The sequence below is a fragment of the Sebastes fasciatus genome, chromosome 13 (assembly GCF_043250625.1).
Source record: "Sebastes fasciatus isolate fSebFas1 chromosome 13, fSebFas1.pri, whole genome shotgun sequence".
NCBI lineage: Eukaryota > Metazoa > Chordata > Actinopteri > Perciformes > Sebastidae > Sebastes > Sebastes fasciatus.
This window is the reverse complement of record NC_133807.1, coordinates 10,110,140-10,131,396: the sequence shown is the minus strand read 5'-3', so window position 1 is coordinate 10,131,396 and position 21,257 is coordinate 10,110,140. Positions and strand designations below refer to the sequence as shown.

The following is a 21,257-nucleotide window of genomic DNA, read 5'->3' as shown; positions in this document are numbered from 1 at the left end:
GACATTTTAGTGCCAGTAGGAACCGGTTGGTTTTCATATGTACTGATTCATACGACAATAGTGCACAAAGTGTTACCGGAAGTTGAGCTGAAATTGATCTGAATCACCCCGAATGTCTGAGCTCATCCTTTATGGAGGACCACAAGAGTCACGTAAATAGTAATAGAACATTTGATTGAATTAAACACATTTATTAAAGGTCCCATATCGTGCTCAATTTCAGGTTCATACTTGTATTTTGTGTTTCTACTACAACATGTTAACATGCTTTGATGTTCAAAAAACACATTATTTTTCTCATACTGTCTGTCTGAATATACCTGTATTCATGCTCCGTCTGAAACGCTCCATTTTAGCGCATTTCAACGGAATGGTAGCGGAATTGCGTTGCTAAGCAACAGCTTGGGTCCATGTTTACATCGTGTCAGCTGATGCCATTCACATACACTGAAACAGGAAATAAACTGGGACACATTTAGTACGTTTACGTTTAAAACCGTGTAATGGTCTAAATATTGTATATTTGTGACATCACAAATGGACAGAAATCCTAACAGCTTGTTTCAAACGCAGAATTTCTGAATACGGGCTGTGTGTGTTTCTCCGTATATTGAGCGTTTTGATAGTTTAACAGTATTTATAAAGCACTTAATTGTGCTTTATAATATAAAAGACATGAAAATCTCACTTTTTACAATATGGGACCTTTAATGCTATTTTGACTTTTTATTGTATGATTAATAAATTAATGTGTAAACATATTATTTTTTTATTTTACAATTAGTTATGAATCAATTATGCTCTCTTAATATTTACGTGACTCTTGTGTTCCTCCATACAGTTTAGTTGCTGAATACAGAAATAAATACAAATAAAAATTAAAATAAATAAATAAATAAATGCTGAAATAAATAGATGTTGATAACCACGTGGGAAATAAATAGATATATGTCTTAAATCTATTCTTACATTTTTGTTCACCTTCAGTTATTTATTTCTGTGTCCATATGTTACCTCATTAGCACAGAGACTGGGAAATATATAACAAAATACAATTTATTTATTCTTTTATTTATTTATTTTTTCCATGTATTTATTTCTGTATTCATTCATTTATTCTTGTATTTATTTATGCGATTTTCTTTTCATTTTATATATTTATTTATTTATTTCAGCATCAGCATCAGCATCAGCATCAGCATCAGCAACAAAATACACATGAAGGCGGGACGCTCAGTTAGCTCACCTGGTAGAGCGGGCACCCCATGTATCAAGGCTTGTGACAGCGGCTGGGGGTTATTATCAACTTTTATTTATTTATTTCAATATTTATTTACTTATTTCCAGCATTTATTCTTATTCTTCCCATGTATTTATTTTATTTATTTATTTCATATGTATCTAATTTATTCTTGTATTTATTGATACCTTTAATCATGCAATTTAATTTTTTCTGTATTTATTTATTTCAGCAGCAATAAAATATGTTTATTTATATTCTTGTAATTATTTATACATTTATTTATGCAATTTTATTTTCTTTTTCATTTCTTTATTATTTCATTCATTTATTCTTGTATTATCAACTTTTATTTATTCATTTCATATATAGTATTATATATTTTCTTTCCTTTTATTCTGTATTTATTTAATAATTTATTACCCGCAGACCTTTGCTCCATGTCATCCTCTCTCTCGCACAATTGTCACTGTATCTGTCAAAAAACAGCCAAAAAAGTAAAGAAAACATAGATGAACAAAAAGTAGATTCATTTCATAATTCATCTTTTTTTATTGCCCATTAAAATGTCAAATAATGAAATACTTGGTGCACCTTTTCCCACATCTTATATTGTCCTCTTTTGGCTTATGTGTAGTAACTTATTGTTTTGATACCACTGGTTACGGGTTTTAGTTTTCTCATTATTTGCTCTTTATGTTTTGTTCTTTTATTGTTGTTTTTATTTTGTCTGTATTTCATTGTATCTGTGCAAGCACTTTGAAACTATGTTTAGAAAAGTGCTATACAAATAAAGATTATTATTATTATTATAAATACTTTGTAGTTTTGTCCATTTATTCATAGATTAATAAATTAATTTGTAAACACATGTATTAATGCCTATTTTTACTGTACACTTAATAAATGAATTTGTATTGTACAATTAGTTATTAATCAATTAAATGCTCTATTACTATTTAGGTGACTCTTGTGGTCCTCCATAATCCTTGGCTCCTGAACAGGTTCACTATGTACTCTATATGGCGAGATACATTCACGGACCCAAAAAAAATCACGTAAGACAGAGTTTTAAAACATCCTTAAGGTTTATGGTCGCCGTTGTGAAGTTAGTTCTATGCCTTTAAAGAAAATAAACATAAACGTTTGTTGACGTACTCTTCCGCTTTGGGGCGTTGTTTTAACTCTGTTAAGCTGTTTTAAAGAGCAATTAATTAATTACTTAGCTCAGTCGCGTCACTTTGCCGTACAACCTTTACAAGTGTCGTACTCACACCTCACGCCGTACGCCGTCTTGTAGTGTCGTAAAAAAAAAGCTTTTCCTTGTGCCCATGTGAGCTGAAGCCGGAGTGGCTACTTGGTGGAGCTGGTGTGTGTTGTTGATGGTGCAGGGCAGACTTTAGTGCTTTTAGCGTTACACCACCTCGTTTTATAAACATGGAGGCAGCTGATGAGTTCATGAAGTACAGGTCCCCGCTGGTGTCCAGGTATGCCAGCAAGGAAATGGCCTACAACTTCAGTGACAGGAAGAAATTCACCACCTGGAGGAAGCTGTGGATCTACCTGGCCAAGGCTGAGAAGGTTTGACACTGTTGTAGTTGCATTATAATAGCAACCTGAGCCTGTGTCCTTGCTAAGTGTTGTCTTTATATGCACACTTTTTCATGCTTTATAAGTCTTATGCACTAAAGTGTGCGACCTTCAGAGAGCCCTATCAAGTTGCCTGCTCTAAATATAGTTTTAAGGAGGGGATCCCCTTCATCAGTGTCAGGTCCTGAGCTCAGCACAGTAATGTCTGCTCATACAATATGTAGAAAAACACATATTATATTGTGTAAAGAATAAACAATAACCAGTTTTAGATGAGTGGTGAAATGTATTTTAGTGTAACAGCTGTAATATGCTCAGAAGCTATTTGCAAATGAGTGTATTTTTAAAAATACAATGACATTTTTTCTTTTTCATTCATACATTTAACTTATTAATATGAAATGTATTGTTTATTGTTTATTTAGAGTAAAAAAAACCACTGGGCTTATCTGAAGCCTCCACCTAGAGAAAAGCTTAATATAAAGAAATAATATGACTACATAATAGTGATAACAAACAATTAGAACCAGATATATATATAATAACAATTAAAATACAGTAAATATATGAAAAAAGACAAGTGTGTGTGTGTGTTTGTGTGTGTTGCGTGGAAGTGTATGGTTAGTGTTTGTGAGGAGGATATTGATTTAAATATCTATAATGACTTCTGGGCAATCGTAACCAAACAACATTGTTAGTGGGAAAAAATAAAAAACATAAAAACAGATACATGGACAGCATGGGGAAAAGCAATTACAAAACAGCAATTAAATGACCCTTTAAGCAACTTTTGAAACACAGACAGACAGATGAACAGTTTATTGATAGATGTGAAAAGCTACTCCATAATATGAAATCTAACAATTAAAATAGTAAAGATAGTTATATACAGCTGCAAACTCATATATTGTATTGTAGAATACCAAATACTACTTGTTTCCATGGACTGTTCATAAAAATGGAGGCTTGTAAAAATGCAAAGGTTATATTGTCCTGCATTTATACCAAATACTGTGTCTGCGTTCTTTACTTTGATAACCAGAGACAGGTCAAAAATCCAGCAACATCGCTGCACAACAACAAACCTCAACCTTTTCTATTTGAGGTTCGTTGCACTGATGCAACCGTACAGTTTTCCCCATAAATTTGTTCCCACTAACTAGCTTCAAGGTTGTTAAAATCATATAAACCCTCAATATCTGACAGTATCAAATATATATATATATATTGTGTATTAGTTCATATGAATATACTGTATATATATATATATATATATATATATATATATATATATATATATATATATATATATATATAAGCTCTATAATGCTTACACTGAGTGAAATAGTCAAAACCAAGACTCCATGTTTTTATTGTTGCACCACTCCATCAAATGGAAATCAGTGCTGCAATGATTAATCGATTAGTTGTCAACTATTAAATTAATCGCCGACTATTTTGATAATCAATTAATTGGTTGGAATAATTTTTTAAAGAAAAAAAAAAAGTCCAAATTCTGTGATTTCAGCTACTTAAATGTGAACATTTTATTTTTATTTTTACTCCTCTATGACACTAAACGGAATATCATTGAGTTGTGGACAAAACAAGACATCTGAGGACGTCATCGTGGGCTTTGGGAAATACTGATTGACATTTTTCATGATTTTCTGACACTTTATACACCAAACAACTGATCAGTTAATTGAGGAAATAATCAACAGATTAATTAATCGACAATGAAAAATAATCGTTAGTTGCAGCCCTAATGGAAATATTTAACATTTCCATGCATGATTTTATAAACATTTCCCCAGATGTCTAACGTATTTGGTTTCTTTGGAAACTTGTGGTCTTTAATAAACTCTAGAATAAATGAATGTGGGTTGTTTGGTTGCACAGAGTGAGTCTGTAATGATGGCTTCAGGGGTTATTAGAATAGAAAATGCCCTCTGAAACATCTTGACATTTAACTCCCAAACCAAACAGTCACGTGACCCCTTCAAGGACCCTCAGCTCATGTTGAGCACGCCAGCATTAAGCTCTATCAAGAAAGACACAAGGTGTGTTTAGCCAAGCAGAAGGTTGCAGTTGCTGATGATTTCAAAAACATCTGTTAACTAATTCTTCTTCACATGGTATAACTCCTCACAGGGATTGTCATATTAAAGAGGGCAGGAGGAGGGGGGGGTTAACTAGTGACAGAACCTCTCTCACATGCGTCGCCTCACATGACCCCACACACTAATCACAACTGATCAGAGTCCTTCTTTTCTACTTATTTTGAGATGTTCCTCAGGGGTGTGTAGCTTTGTTACAGTTTGTTTGTGCAGAGTTAGTGAGGCCTGTGGCTGCCACTGTGTGGCTTGTATGTGAAAATAGCATGCAGAGAGAATGTCACAGTAACAGGAGACCGCCCCCCTGAGAGGCTTCATGTTCATAGCCGAGCCCAGCATAACCTCTGCAGCCTTTGTAGTGCAAGGGCGTAGGTTGGGTCTCAACATTGGTAGGGACATCAGTGGGGCTTGGACAGTGAGCAACTCTGGGGTCTTAAACTTGCATTCTTTCTAATAGCCAGCAGGGGGCGACTCCTCTGGTTGCAAAAAGAAGTCTGATTGTATAGAAGTCTATGAGAAAATGAGCCTACTTCTCACTTGATTTATTACCTCAGTAAACATTGTAAACATGAGTTAATGGTCTCAATCGCCAGTTTCAAGTCTTCTTCAATACAGCATGATGCTCATTTAGTAAATTATGGTCCCATTTAGAGTCAAATAGACCATAAAGCAGGGGATGCTTTAGGGCGTGGCTACCTTGTGATTTACCTGTCCCTGCCACGATGTCAACTTTAACCCTTTCACAGTGTGTTTTGAGTTCTTGAAAGTTAACCACAACCTTTTTCGACACCTAAAAATGTCTTATTCTGCGTTCGGTTGTACTTAGCTCCACCTTCTCGTGTCATTTGTGGTTGCAAAAAACCAAGATGACGACAGCCAAAATACAAGACGGCCGAAATGCCGAGCTCGAGGCTTCAAAACGGCGGCCCACAAACCAATAGGTGACGTCACGGTGACTACGTCCACTTCTTATATACGGTCAATGGGCTTGGAGCGAGTGATTTTAGTGTCTTTTAAACTGGGTACTTTTGTATGTTGCACTAGCATGACTGATCTAAAACTTGGATGTTTGTCTACAGAATGGTTCAGTTTCAGAGATGTTGGTAGCTGCAGGCAATCAGGAGACACTCATAAGCATCGGTAAATATTTAAGTTGAGTCAGGATTAAACCGTCGCTCACACAATCAAACACGAGTTACTATTACTAAACAAAACAACACAACACTATCCATCTACAGCTCTTTTTTATTTCCACTAGCAGAAGTTGTCAACTCTACACACAAATTTAGCAGAAAAAGGTCTTTGTGTGCAGCTCTTGCTTCCAGTTTCACTCCTGTGAATTTCCGACCAGCCACAACTTTTCATATATACATATATATAAAGCTACAATTCTGTCCTCCAAAATTATTGTTGTTGTGTTTTTGTCATTTCTTATGTTGGGTCACTATTTGCTTGGAATAGGCCTGCTCACAGTCTGACCTGGCAAGGTCTGACATTGTTGGGTCTTGCACTGTGTTGTATTATCGAGGGAGAGATTTCGCACATAACCCATTCTGTGGTCCAATCACATGACTGCTCCATCCCAATAGAAAAAACTCCAATCTAATCAGGATCTCACGAGGAGAGCACACGCCTGTCAATGGAAAAACAGAAGGATAGCTAATGTTATCATCAGGATGTCTGTCTCCTGTTCAAACATCTTAAAGGGATTATTTTTTTTAATCTTTGAAAGAATAAGAAAAAAGCAGTGAACCTTTTCTACTCCACCCCTCTTTCCCATAGACCCATTTTTGTCTTTTTTTAGGGGTGTACAGGGGGTGTTTAGGGGGAGATAGCAGGTCAACAGTAGATGTCACATAGACGTGGTGTACATATTCTGAAAGCTGGGAACCTGGAGATTAATGAAGCTGAAATAAAAAAATAGTTAATGAATTAAAATAAATTGTGAGAGTGTATAAGGGTTTAGAACATGATGATAGAAGTACATGATGGTCAGTCCCATGCTCTATTATGTCTCGTAAGTTGTTGCATTTTTGTCTTGATACCTTTTGTTACACAGATTTGATGCTAAATTTAACCATTTTTTACCACTCGAGAATGGAAACAATTTATCAAAAATCCATTCAAAACACCACATTAAGACACCAAAACCTTGAACACCGCAGAGAAAGCCATGCTGTGATTTGATATCAAAAACTTTTGACATTTGGAGATTGAATTGTATTTTTTGGCGATTGGATGGCGAGCACTTCTGTTCTGTAAACTGCTCAGAAACCCCCTTATTGTCAATCTAGCTAGGAAAGCCATCCATCCTCTGAATGCTCTAGGTCTCTAGTTAGTGGCTGTAAAATTTCATGAGCCTGTGATTATTCTAGTGGTCACCACAAGTAATTTTACTGTCACTACTATACTGTTTAGGGACCCCAGTATGCAGACATATTCAAATACACCATTTTAGCAAAGTCTTCCCTTTTTTTCACTGTGTTTCTCTTTCTGTCCTCTCCCTGTCCTTCATCGTTCTCCTCTTCTCAGGCTTTGGGTCTGCCCATCACGGACGCCCAGATCCTGGAGATGGAGAGCCATGAAGTGGACATCGACTTCGCCATGGCGGCCGAGGAGGAGCGCAAGCTCAGGCACGATGTCATGGCTCACGTCCACACCTTTGCACACTGCTGCCCCACCGCCGCTCCCATCATCCACCTCGGTGCCACCTCATGCTACGTGGGAGACAACACTGTAATTATGATGGACCATTGTATACTTTTCCTTCTTGTGATGATGAAAAAATCTCCAACAAGGATCACTATTCCCAACAATTCCCATCTAGAAAATATAATACTACATTGGGATTATGCGTGTGGTGCTTTTCTTTAACTGTTCTCTACTTGGTTTTGTTTTTCTTCCTCAGGACCTGATTATGCTGCGTGACGGATTCGACATTCTCTTGCCTAAGGTGAGCCTCAGCTGTTTGCCAGCAAACACGCACACCCATCCAGTTGTGCTTCTATGAGATACGAGCCTCAGCTGTTCAGTAACAAGTCAACAATGTAGAAATAATCACCGCAGTAATTCCTTTGCAGTGTTTTGTCACACCACACACGTAGAATACATGAATAAGCTCATCATGCCAGGCTTGTATGGGCATGTGTGTATTATGCAATAAATCCGTGCTAAAACCTTTTTGTTCTTTTTTTCCCACAGCTGGCCAGAGTCATTGACAGACTGGCAAACTTTGCAGAGAAATACGCTGACCTCCCAACGCTCGGCTTCACACACTACCAGTGAGTCTGAACACAGCTGCACCTCTCTGAGGGTCGTCTCAGCAGATGAATCCCGTCTGCAATGTCTCACTGTTTGTCTTTAGCCCCATTTCCAGTAAGAAGTTCCTGGTCATTTTAGTCCCGGGACTGCTTTTCAAGGAACTATAAGGTTCCTTCAGCCCATTTTTGTCTGCGTTTCCATAGCGGTATATATAGACCTGCGAAGATTTGGCAAATTAGTCTGGTAATGTATGAAAATGCAACATAACATGGGACTAGGGCTGCAGCGGTAAACGCACTCGGCTGACCTGCAGTTCAGTGTGGCCGCCTGTCAAAACAGGTTGAAAAAAAATCACTGCTAAATCTTAGGTTTGATCTCACTGCGACGACATTTACTGCTGCATATATTTAGTGATGCACGTTGGATGCAATGAATGAAATGCAGCAGAGGAAAATGAAACTAAGAGCGTCTGTCTCTACAGTCAATCATCTGTTGAATGTTTGGCGGTTATTTATTTGTGCTTTAGAATGTAACCGCTGTGAAACAATCGGAAAATAACGTTATTTCTCTCATTCACAGCACCGCTGCGTGATCTCTCTCTCTCTTTTTCCCTTTTTTAAAATAAGTTGGGAAGCCGACGAAGCCGAACATTACTTTTAATGTCATCAATAGGGCTGTCAAAGTTAACACAATAATAACGCGTTAACACAAATTTGTTTTAACGCCACTAATTTCTTTAACGCATTAACGCAACTTGAGATTTTTTGGTGGTAGCGGGCTCAGTTTTAAAGATAGAGTGACGATACTGGCATCATATGGAACTAGAAAACCTAAAGAATCCATTGGTTCCAACATTTCAAACTAGCTTGTCGCAGAAGAATAAATAACGCTCCGAACTTGCGCTAAATTTTGGTGGGGAAAAACTGGCATGGCCATTTTCAAAGGGGTCCCTTGACCTCTGACCTCAAGATATGTGAATGAAAATAGGTTCTATGGGTACCCACGAGTCTCCCCTTTACAGACATGCCCACTTTATGATAATCACATGCAGTTTGTGGGCAAGTCATAGTCAAGTCAGCACACTGACACACTGACAGCTGTACCTGTGAGGGTTTCTGGACAATATTTGTCATAGTTTTATGTTGTTCATTGATTTCCAATAATAAATATATACACACATTTGCATAAAGCAGCATATTTGCCCACTCCCATGTTGATAAGAGTATTAAAAACTTGACAAATCTCCAATTAAGGTACCTTTTGATAAGATAAAAAAATGTGTGATTCATCTGTGTTAAAAGTTTTAATCGATTGACAGCTCGACTTTTAATGTGATCAAACAAAGAGAGATGTTCTCCCCTCATCCTAAACTGGTCCTGAATCGATATTGGAGTATTTCCTTGTTTATGAATGAAGCGGTACAAAAGTTGAAACCGTTGAAGCAGCGGCGCTGTGAGTGTGTTTCACCAATCAGCGACGGTCATCCCTGCAAACCCCACCCTGAAAGTTCCTGTACTTCCAGAAAGTACTACCCCCCCGACCAGGGAACTTTTTTGCGGGTAACACGTCCCCGGAACTTAGTGTAGACTCTGGTCCCTGCGGTCGAAAGAGTTCCTCAAAAGGTTCCTAGTTTCGGGGGAAAGTTCCTGCAGTCAAAACAGGGCTAATAATCCGTTTGCCTGGGGCTCCTTCTTTACCTGATTTTTCTGATGAAGAACATGCGTTGTCGTTTACATATTTTCCCTCTCTTCCCTCCTCCTGCTCCGCCATGCAGGCCTGCCCAGCTGACCACGGTAGGAAAGCGAGCATGCCTGTGGCTGCAGGACTTGGCCATGGACATACGGAACCTGCAGCGAGCCCGCGACGACCTGCGTTTCCGGGGGGTCAAGGGCACCACTGGCACACAGGCTAGCTTCCTGCAGCTCTTTCAGGGGGAACATGACAAGGTAAGCACCATCAGTGAATTGGCATGTTGACAATGACGGATGAGATTAAAAAAAAATTCAGAAGCCTTTTATTATGATGATGATGGATTATAAATAGAACAACGCTCACTTTTAATCACTTTCCTTCCATCAGGTGGAAGAGCTCGACAGAATGGTGACAGAGATGGCCGGCTTTAAAAAGTAGGTTCTGTTCTAAAATAAGAGATTTACAATTTTGCCTCTAATATTGATTAGAATCGTATCTGTTCTCTAAGTATAACAGAAGAAATGTGATTATTATTAACACAAGACATTGAGATGTTAATGTGTAAACTGTTAAATGCCACGACCACAACAAGGTTGGTGTTATTTAACAGGTTATGGAGACTGATGATGTTGTTCCCACGCTACACAGAGCCTACCTGGTAACCGGACAGACCTACAGCCGTAAGGTGGACGTGGACTGTGTGTCCAGTCTGGCCAGTTTGGGAGCCACCGTTCACAAGGTACGCTGCAGGAGCTGGAGACGCGTAGAGAAACGTTGCCATCTAGTGGCGTTTTAATGGAAAGTGCATGCGCTCTGATAAACCTCTTTCTACCTGACTTTTACAGGTTTTTTTGCAATTGCTTACACACAGAATTTCATTGTGTCAACACTCTACGCACAAGCCAAAAAACATTTCACATAACACTTCTATGTCAAAATGTAACCACGCAATCGAAACCTCACAATGCAACAAAATTATACAGACATGCACCTTTTGAATTCGTCTTCCAAAAGCAGCAGCAGCAACAACACACTGATGTACTTTATACAAAACACTGCTGTCTTTAGTACTTTGTATACCTTTTAAATTTTCTCGGTCTGTGAAAGTGCTTAATGCTGTCAAAGTTAACGCGATAATAAAGCGTTAACGCAGATTTGTTTTAACGCCACTAATTTCTTTAACGCATTAACGCAAGTTGAGTTTTAAAGCTAGAGTGAAGATAGTGGTATCTTATGAAACTACAAAACCTAATGAATCCATTGGTACCAACCATGTCATACCAGCTTGTTGTGAAGGCGGCCAAATAATGCTCTAAATTTTGGTGAGGAAAAACTGGCATGGCCATTTTCAGAAGGGTCCCTTGACCTCTGACCTCAAGATATGTGAATGAAAATGGGTTCCATCGGTACCCACGAGTCTCCCCTTTACAGACATGCCCACTTTATGATAATCACATGCAGTTTTGGGGCAAGTCATAGTCAAGTCAGCACACTGACACACTGACAGCAGTACCTGTGAGGGTTTCTGAACAATATTTGTCATTGTTTTGTGTTGTTAATTGATTTCCAATAATAAATATATACATGCATTTGCATAAAGCAGCATATTTGCCCACTCCCATGTTGATAAGAGTAATAAATACTTGAAAAATCTCCCTTTAAGGTACATTTTGAACAGATAAAAAATGTGTGATTAATTTTGCGATTAATCATGATGAATTATCGACAATTGTGTGATTAACGCGATTAAATATTTTAATCGATTGACAGCCCTAAAAAAACCAGAATGAAAAGTAGAATTACATTACAGTAATCAATACAATCTGATACTGTAAACTCACTGAAACAAAATTAATTATGTTAAAATTACAGTGCAATGGTAAACAAAAAAAAATGATATTGTAAGGGACGGTGGATGGTTTTGGATCCCGTCCCCTTCTTTGTTCTCGTCCTCTGTCTCTGTCTCTGATTGTTGCTCTATTAATGTGTAAGTGTTTTCTCAATGATTGCAAGACATTTGATTCAGTGTTTTGCAAGAAGTGTGTTGCAGAATTGCAAACAAAAAGCAAAACAGAAAATGTGTTTGCACTTTTGGTGCCTTTGTTTAAGGTGTGTTCACAAAAGTTAAGGTTTTGATGCTTTTGTCTAAGCATTCACTTTTAGTTGTGTAAGCAATTGCTAAAAAACTATAAAAGTCCAATTTTGAAATTAGCATCAGACTTGTTGAAGCTCATCTGTGATCTGTCTGTCTGTCTGCTGCAGATCTGTACAGACATCCGCCTGCTCGCCAACCTGAAGGAGATCGAGGAGCCTTTTGAGAAAGAGCAGATCGGTACGTTCACTCCTAAACTTGACTCACACTGTTGGATCCCATTCTGATGCATCATCCTGTAATAAAGGTATCAGTATGTCAGCATGAAGTTGTCTTCCTCCTCCAGGTTCCAGTGCCATGCCCTACAAGAGGAACCCCATGCGCGCAGAGCGTTGCTGCAGCTTGGCTCGACACCTGGTGGCGCTGATAGCTGACCCGCTGCAGACGGCGTCAGTCCAGTGGCTGGAGAGGACGCTGGACGACAGCGCCAACAGGTCCAACACCCCAGAGATATATTCTGATATGCTTGTTGCTTGTTACTGAATCCGCTAAAGGCATCCGGAGCTCTGATTTGATACTGGATCATGCAGAGGCTTGTTTTTACATATTTACTCATTTCACCCCCTCGCTCGTGTGCAGGAGGATCTCCCTGCCCGAGTCCTTCCTGACAGCTGACATCATCCTCAGCACCCTGCAGAACATCACAGAGGGACTGGTGGTCTACCCCAAAGTCATCGAGAGACACATCCGCCACGAGCTGCCCTTCATGGCCACAGAGAACATCATTATGGGCATGGTGAAGGCTGGAGGAAACAGACAGGTATCAGTGGGGATTTTTGATTGGCCTTAAAGGGATAGTTCAGGTGTTTTGAAGTTGGGTTGTATGGGGTATTTATCCATAGTCAGTGTTTCACCTACAGTAGATGACGGTCGGCACGACCCCATTTTTGGAGAAGCAGACAGGAGTTACCGCACAGAAGCAAAGCGATGTACTGCTGTGAACGGGGCTGACGGCAAAATGTATTTTAGCCACCTAAAAGAAAAAATCAATATCAGTTTAAGTGTATGCTGTATTTTAAGTGTTTGCTGGTCTACCTCGATCGGTTGGTTTCTTTATGCTACTGTGTGACTTTGGTGAAGCCGAACTAACCAAAGTCACACAATAACACAAACAAACTAACCGATCGAGGCAGCGGTACAAAGAGTATAGAAGCAAAGAGGGGAAACTCTGGAGCTTTTTTGACAATGGCCGCTAGATGGCGCTGCGGTAGCGCTGCCGCCACTTTGGACTGAAAACACCAATACCAACACCATAGCCATGAATGTATAAAGCCACGTCTGTAAATCGGATTATATATATTTTTTTCCCGAGGTAAATCAACTTCCCAGTATGAACACTTAAATAGCCCTCATTTAAATCGTTGTGTCCTCAAAGTTGTAAAGGTCACCAATAGCCGAATCCAGAGTTATTTTCCTCGGCATAATGAATGTGCATCAGACCCACGGGACTGCACCGCCCTGCACGCTCATATTACTTATCCAGTTCTGCCAGCTTCCTGCTAGCTGTATGCGGCTGTAATAATGGATATATTGGCTGTAATTCATCACTTTTATTATCTTATAATACACCCATGGGCTGTATGCTGTAAGCCTCTACCGTTGTGGATGTATTATCGTCTCTGTACCCAAACTACCGGCTGTCGGCCAGTAGCTAGTAGTGCTAGTAGCATGACATAAACAGAATTTAGTGTAGTTGAAGTTAAAGCACAGGACACAACCTCTTATACATCCATGTTCTGTGGTCTATTGAACATCTATTTTGGAGTTCCTTGACATGAAAAAGTTTGAGATTGCTCTAAAAATCTGTGTGCTGGATTTTTCTAACTTTCTTTATGACCATCGCTCACTTTATGCTCCTCTGGGAAGTGGTTGGTTAAAAAGGTTTAATAAATAAATAAGTAAGTAAATAGTGATAATAGTATGCATATTGTATTGTTCAACACAGGCCATTTCGGTAGAAACATTAAAATTATGACAATAGAATGGAATTAATTTTGTTTTACTTTTGTACGGCACTATATAGGCGGACGTTTAGCTGGCTCCATTATGGTAGTCGACTCGATTGCAGTCCAATATGGCGGAGGCATTGGTCTGCTGCTGGGTGCTGGCGTTGCAATGGAACGTATAATTGACTTTCACTTCTTAGCAATGTACGTTCTTTGAGCAGTAGACCAGCAACTCGCGTGTTCTGCGTGGTAAAATTTGTGTTTTTTCAATGGAGTCTGGTTGATTTGGCGGCTTCAGTTCCCCATCGGAAACATAGACTATATATCTGTCTCATGGCAAGGTAAACAGGCAAAAATATTGTAAATATATTGTACACTTAAATTGTTAATGATATTTTTGGATGGGCCTTTCTTTTAGATGTCTAAAATACATTTTGCCACAGCAGTAGATTGCTTTGCTTCCATGCATTAACTCCTGTCTGCTTCTCCAAACTGGGGTCACGCTAACCGTCATCTACTGCAGGTGATACACTGACGGTCTATCCCTTTAAATCAAGTTTTATAGCTCACTGTGTCCTGACATCGTGTAATCAACTATTGTGCTTAAATGAATCTCTTTCTGCTCCTTCAGGACTGCCACGAGAAGATTCGTGTTCTGTCCCAGGAGGCAGCAGCTGTGGTCAAACAGGAGGGCGGTGACAACGACCTGCTGGCCAGAGTGCAGCGAGACCCCTACTTCGCCCCCATTCTGGGGCAGCTGGACACCATCCTGGACCCCAAGACCTTCATCGGCCGCGCTCCCCAGCAGGTACAACACGAACAACCGCTCGTCTTTAATGCCAGCTGCCATCCTGACTGCCCATCTGCCATCACAACAGCTCTCAGCTTTGTTTATTGTTGTATCTGTGTACTAACGGGGTGTAAAACATCCTCCCCCATCCAGGTGGCCAGGTTCCTGACTGAGGAAGTGCGCCCCCTGCTGCAGCCGTACAAGGCTAAGATGGATGTCAAGATCGAGCTTGAGCTCTGACGCACACACACGGGTACAATTACTAAGAGACTTCATCATGGAGTGTGTCAACGATGAACGCTGCACCTCAATAAAGAAACAATTGTTGAATGAATTCATCTCCATCAGTGTTTTCATTTCTGCCTGCTGATATACTCAAAATCATAGACTTTTAATACCCCCCTGACAACGTAGTCGGGGGGGTCACACTTTCATTTCTGGAGAAAAACTCAAACTATTTAACTTAGGAAGTCCAGGGTGCCCAAAATTTTTGAAATTTTTCCAAAAGGGCAAAACCGTTGGCCCTTTTGTTTTAGTGAAATATAACTCAAACAAATAGGGATTAATAACGTGTATGTGGTCATAAGTTATGTTTCTATCATTCTTTATTGACAGGAACCAAAGGTCATATGTACTGCAAGGGCTTTTACAACCTGCGTCATCACTAAACAAATTCTAATTCAATACTTAACTAATAACGTGACGGATTAATAATTCACTTAACATTTTTGATGATCATCCTTAAGACGCCAACCGTCAAGCCGTTTAAAAACCGTTAGGAAATTCACAATTCTTGTGAAGAGTGCTCAGACTTTGCGGTTTGCTTTCAGTTAACGGAAAGGAGAAGGTGAACTGTCGAGTACGGGAAACCCGCTGTCCGAACTGGGAGGAACTTGTTCAAGAGGTTGTAAATCTAAAAAAAAAAACACCGGCTCAAAGTCCAGCCCAGGCATGTTACCGTACCTCACAGTGTAGTGCGCTACTTGATACGTTTGTTTTTGGTGTTAAGAATCTCAATTTCTTCAAATGTTATAATATTTTTCCAGTGTTCACCTCCTCCATCTACATACTGCTGACACAAAGTTGACTTATCACTCCACGTGTGAAACATCAGGACAAAGTGCAGCAAAGCTCACATCATCTGTTAGTGCCATTATGGTAATGATGGAATGAGCTACTCTGTGTGTGTGTTCTTACTTAACCTATGACCACTTCGTTGTAAGGAAGAGTTGGTGGTGGTGGTAGTGATTTCCCACCAGGCAGCACCTGTACTAACATGTGGCAGTGGGCACTGCTCCCCATCTGCCTGGCTCTCTTTAGCACCGTGGGCATTTGGACTGTGTGAGTATTGAGCTTCCTCCTTTTATTAACACTTTATTGCTGTTTTTAATAGAGTTTTGGAAGTGATCTTTATTGAGAACTCTTCTTTTCTGTGTGTAACCTAACGGGGATATGTCTGCATCAAACAGAGCAGCATTTACTACTTCAATAAAGCACAGTAAGACAGTTATAATGGGTCCGTAGTACTATTATAAGGCTTTTTTACTGCAACATCCACCTCCTGCTAGAGCACTGGGAAAAAAAGACGGGAGCAAAAACTGCAAAACAATTTTTTAAAAACCTGTTTATATTATTTATTTATACGCTTTAGAATACAGCCTGCAAATTACAGTGTAAATATTTCAGGTTATCAATGAAGTACTTACCTACCAGTAGGTAGAGGGGAAGAAGTGCAGGGAATAAGCGTGGAACAAATTTGCATTCAGGAGCAATAAATTACACTGTAAAATATGCCACTATTTATTTAAAATCACAGTGGGTAGCATGACCATGTTACAGTTTACAATGAAATTGGAAAATAAATTAATCAACGGTTGTTTTCTTCCCCGTTAGGTTTGCTGTAGCTGTATCAAATGGATCAGTCAACCTCACAGAAGGAGCCCCTTTCATCAGGTCGGTGTGATTCCACGGAGAGACGGCGAGGAATAAATAGAGTAGTTAAAGCTGCAGTCGCTAACTTTGAGCAAATATGATAAATAGTTATATTTATAAAACGCTCACTATATCCTGATAGTAGTGCATGAGACCGGTGGGCAGTGCTTGGTTTTGGCTCGACTGTTTTCAACATGCAGCATCACAAACTCATTTTACAGCTAAACAGTACACTAAAAGAGGTTTCATTTCAACATTTGAGGTGAGAAATAGGCATTACAGTAACAGAATGATTCATATTTCATCAGCGCTGCCTAGTTTGACCGTTAAAAGGGAGTTCACTTGTTTCGCAAGCAGTGATTGACAGCTGCTGTAGAGACTAGTCAGCTCTGATTGGTTGTATTCACATGAGGACACAGAGGAACATGATTTCTTTCAGATTACTGTCAGGATATTGTGACAGTTTTATAAAAAATAATGTTTCATCATATTTGCTCAAAGTTACCGACCGCAGCTTTAAAATGATACAGCGAAATCATCATGTGAACAACTTAATGTTGAATGATAATGATTCTGTTCTCTCGTCCTTCCCTTTAGTCAGTGCGGCACTTACAACCCCCAGAGCTGTCTCTTCTCCCAGATCTGCAACATCTGCGCTGTTTTATGTAATGATGATATATTTATGATATTCTTGGTAGCAGGAAATGTTCTGTCCATCATATGATTTGCTTTAGTCTTGCTGAACCTGCTCCAAAATGAATTTACTATTGATCAGAGCTGTGGTTGTGAAGTCTGCTTTTGAAGTCTTGGACATGTGCCTGTTTTTATTGACATGATCAGAATTAACAATTGTGAATTGTCAACTTCTCGACCATCTTCACCCTCTTCTTCTCTCTCTGTGTGTGTCTGTCAGCCTTGTGGATTGTGGTGATCCGTTTCCAGCAGGTTAGGGACTATGGTTACCAAGGAAAAGCCAACACAGCCAGCATTGTTTTGGGATTCATCTCCGCTGCAGGAATCTCCATCCTTGGCAACTTCCAGGTGACAGTTTACAAAAATAAATAAATAATAATAGATTATCTTTCTCTAACCCATAATAACCCCTCTGTGCTCTCTCCTTCCTCTGCCTTCGCCCACTCAGCAATCGGCCTTAAAGAGTGTTCACCTGTTGGGAGCATTCCTGGCTTTCTTCGTGGGTCTGGCCTACTTCTGGGTACAGCTGTTTCTAACCTACACCGCTAAGCCGGATCAGGACCGATGCTGGGTCGGGCCTGCCAGGGCCACCGGCTGCACCCTTTGTACCATCCTGGTCATCGTTAGTATCCTTCCTATAGTCGTATGCATTAAGAAAAAACATCTTTGGTGAATATAAAATCCAAGCTAAGTTGATACTTGTGTGTCGTCGTGAAGAATATTAAGATTATTAGGAATACAAAGATTATCTTTGTTACAATTTAAAAAGAAATGTGTGCTTATTGTTGCAACCACAGTTGTGATTCACAGCTATTCATTAATCAGTTACTTATTCAGCTAACTACTTAAACCATCTATCCATTACTGTTAGCTATCTATTTCAATGTTTTTCCGCTACTTAAAAAACATCTACCCCAGGAGTCAGCAACCTTTTTGTATATGAAGTGCCATTTTTAAATTTTCTTGTTAATCAGTGTGCTGTATCAACTTTAAAGTTATCAAGTTTAAAAAAATTTAAATCTCCAACAAATCTGTAATTTTATTCCATCCATATAGGATATCACTCCATAAAGGATAGGATATATCAATTATTGTAATTATGTACGAGAGCACTATACAAGTAGACTGCCATCCTAATGAATGCGTCCACATCTGAGTTGAAATCATTAACCCGACCAACCTTCCACCAATCTGGTTCATCAGCAATAAACTTGCAGAACAAACAAATTAACTAGCCAGTCAGAGGCAGAGTGGGGCGAGTCTTTGTGTAATGTGCGTGGGGGAAAAACTCAATCAAACTACCATAAATACCGGGCTGCGCAGCTGCAGATGGCTGTGAAAGAGGTGATTCGGCATGCGGATGAGATGGCACTTCAACATTTCTAAAAAAAACTCTCTTATTGCCGGTATGCCATTGATTAAGCTTCCATGTGCCAATGGTGGCATGCGTACCCAAAGGTGCCTACCCCTGATCTACCCTATCCATTAAGGGCCTTTCACACAGAACGTGGTTTTGAGTTGCACTCACCGCTGCACATCAGTGTCAAGTTCAACCAAAAAGCAGTGAAAAGCCACCGTGACGCCGCACAAGAATTGCAAGTAATGGTTTTCAGAGCGCAGTGGTGCTGTTGTCGCATTCTGTGTGAAAGGCCCTTTACAGTTATCTATATTTTGACTTTTATCTGCTACTTTTAGCTAAATCAGCCATTTATATGTTACTCTTTCCACATACACCCTGTAAACTGTAGAAGTATACCTCAGGGGTAGAAGTACCCATTGTTGTGAATCACTGCTCTAAACCAGTGTTTTAGGGTGTAATACTGTATATTGTTGTCATGATAAAGTCAATCTCTTAAAATCTCTTAAAAACATGTAATAGCTGTATTTATTCGTTTAGAAAAATAAATGACAGCTTCAACTCATGTTGAATGGCAGTGTACATGTCTAAAGTGTGAGATGGGCTCTATTTAGAAAGGCCCCTCACATTGTTTGCGACCACAAAACAGAACAAGAAACTACAAACAGAGAGGTACAAGAGGAAGGGGCTAAAAATACCAACTACATCTCATGGTCACACACAAATTTAACATGCACACAAGAGCAGATTTTGTCGATGAACCAAAATGTTTTGATTAACTATTTGATTTATCGTGACGTCTATTTCTTCAGCGTTACGCTCCTTGACAGCTCTCCCCTCCTTCAGTGGCTGTTCTCCACAAGACAGGCTCTCTCTCTGGGGCTGCTGTGTGTGAATGGGGCTTGGTCATGATGTTCTTCTACCTCTTTGGCCTCTTTGCAGCTGAGTTCAGACACATCGACTTCCACCACCTCACTGTACAGAAAACAGAAACTGTACAGAAACAGAAACAGAAACAGAAACCGGATGTTGGGATTGACATTAGCCCTGCCTCACTAGAAACCAATGGTTGTGCCACAAATGCACAGGGCTGAAATCACACATGTACAATTACGTACAAGTGCATGTGGTTCAAAAACGACAATTGTCTCGTGCTGTACCTACAGTTTTTCTTTAATGTAGTCCCGATACCCATGCACTATTTCATAATGTAAACATTTGATCTGATATCACTATACTGTATATTATATTTTTGTATTTTGCCATTTTGAAAGCTGCAATAATAGCAGATTTAGCTGTATATTTGAGTCTTTTAACAAACTCTGTATTTGACCCTGCACATTTTTATCTCTTACTTCGTCTCAAGTGTTTTTAAGATCTACTACCTTTTTGTGCCGTCCTGTCATCCCATGATCATCATATAAACATAAGGATAGTAAAGAACACTGTATCTTTGTATTTATTTAAAAGTGCAGTGTGTAGTATCTGGCGTCATCTAGTGGTGAGGCTGCAGATTGCAACCAACTGAAACTTCTCCCATGTGCCAGGTGCGTAGGAGAACTACAGTGGCGATGCGAAAATCCTATCTAGAGCCAGTGTTTGGTTTGTCCGTTCCGGGCTACTGTAGAAACATGGCGGCCAGCTCCATGAAAAGGACCTATGTAGATAACGGCTGATTCTGAAGTAACGAAAACACAACAATTTGTATTTTCAGGTGATTGTACACTAAAGCAAAAATACTTATTAAAGGTTATATTTATAACATTTTTATGTACATGAATAATTATTTTCCTTTTAAATAATACATCCATAGAGCAGTTAGAAAGGTGCCTAATAAAAGTATGGCTTTTCCTCAAAAAAGATTATTATGACTGTGAATTAATCATTTAAATAATGTTGACGGGTCCAAAATGAATGTTTTGTTTATATCTGTGGAAGATATCTGACGTTTGGTTCCAACTTCTAACAAGGCTTGTTAGCCAATAGTGTAACGACGATGGAAAAAACAGATACTGGTGTTTCCATCAGGTTGTTCAAAGATATCTATTGTACCTTTAATATTATATTCCATTAATGCCAATAGATCCCCATAAATGTTACACGCTGTCCCTTTAAAATAATAATCTGACTGTTGTTTTTACAATGAACTGATAAATCATTTGCCCGATTAAAAAGTCAGAAAAATAGTAAGAAAATACTCATAATATTCTTAAAATGGATTGTTTTGTTCGACCCCAAGACATTTAGTTTTCTCACATTAGACCAAAAAACCCCCCAGAAAAATGATAAAAAATAGTTGCTGATTGTTTTGACTAATTGTTTGAGCTCAAGAAATAGTGGAAGCTGCATGTAATTGGACTGAGTTTATAAAACTTGTCTTGGCCTATATCGCAATAAATGTATACTAACACATGGTGGCACCATTCAACCATCATTCACTCTGCACACACAGTGTATTAACATCTATTCAATAATCACCCTTCAAAT

At 39.2% G+C, this 21,257-nt stretch overlaps 2 protein-coding genes across 2 annotated transcripts; both read left to right on the top strand.

Moving 5' to 3' along the window:
- Window positions 1–2,532: 2,532 nt before the first annotated feature.
- On the top strand, window positions 2,533–15,122 carry adsl (adenylosuccinate lyase). The gene is made up of 12 exons (XM_074655356.1): window positions 2,533–2,821; window positions 7,480–7,683; window positions 7,856–7,900; window positions 8,149–8,228; window positions 9,983–10,154; window positions 10,288–10,334; window positions 10,549–10,639; window positions 12,163–12,232; window positions 12,339–12,486; window positions 12,632–12,812; window positions 14,630–14,806; window positions 14,942–15,122. Exons 1-12 carry the CDS (start codon window positions 2,678–2,680, stop codon window positions 15,026–15,028), a joined length of 1,446 nt encoding a protein of 481 aa, XP_074511457.1. The 5' UTR covers window positions 2,533–2,677; the 3' UTR covers window positions 15,029–15,122.
- Window positions 15,123–16,008: 886 nt separating this feature from the next.
- Window positions 16,009–20,598, top strand: tmem150b (transmembrane protein 150B). Its single transcript, XM_074655366.1, has 6 exons — window positions 16,009–16,129; window positions 16,682–16,741; window positions 17,318–17,385; window positions 17,634–17,761; window positions 17,862–18,039; window positions 19,617–20,598. The coding sequence occupies exons 1-6, from the start codon at window positions 16,065–16,067 to the stop codon at window positions 19,862–19,864; spliced, it is 747 nt and encodes a 248-aa protein (XP_074511467.1). The 5' UTR covers window positions 16,009–16,064; the 3' UTR covers window positions 19,865–20,598.
- Window positions 20,599–21,257: the final 659 nt, after the last annotated feature.

Coding starts and splice junctions, on each gene's coding strand:
- tmem150b (XM_074655366.1), top strand. CDS start 16,065: ATGTGGCAGTGGGCACTGCTCCCCATCTGCCTGGCTCTCTTTAGCACC. Junction 17,762..17,861: donor CCATCCTTGGCAACTTCCAG/GTGACAGTTTAC, acceptor TCGCCCACTCAG/CAATCGGCCTTAAAGAGTGT. Junction 18,040..19,616: donor TACCATCCTGGTCATCGTTA/GTATCCTTCCTA, acceptor CCCCTCCTTCAG/TGGCTGTTCTCCACAAGACA.
- adsl (XM_074655356.1), top strand. CDS start 2,678: ATGGAGGCAGCTGATGAGTTCATGAAGTACAGGTCCCCGCTGGTGTCC. Junction 8,229..9,982: donor CTCGGCTTCACACACTACCA/GTGAGTCTGAAC, acceptor TCCGCCATGCAG/GCCTGCCCAGCTGACCACGG. Junction 10,335..10,548: donor GAGATGGCCGGCTTTAAAAA/GTAGGTTCTGTT, acceptor CACGCTACACAG/AGCCTACCTGGTAACCGGAC.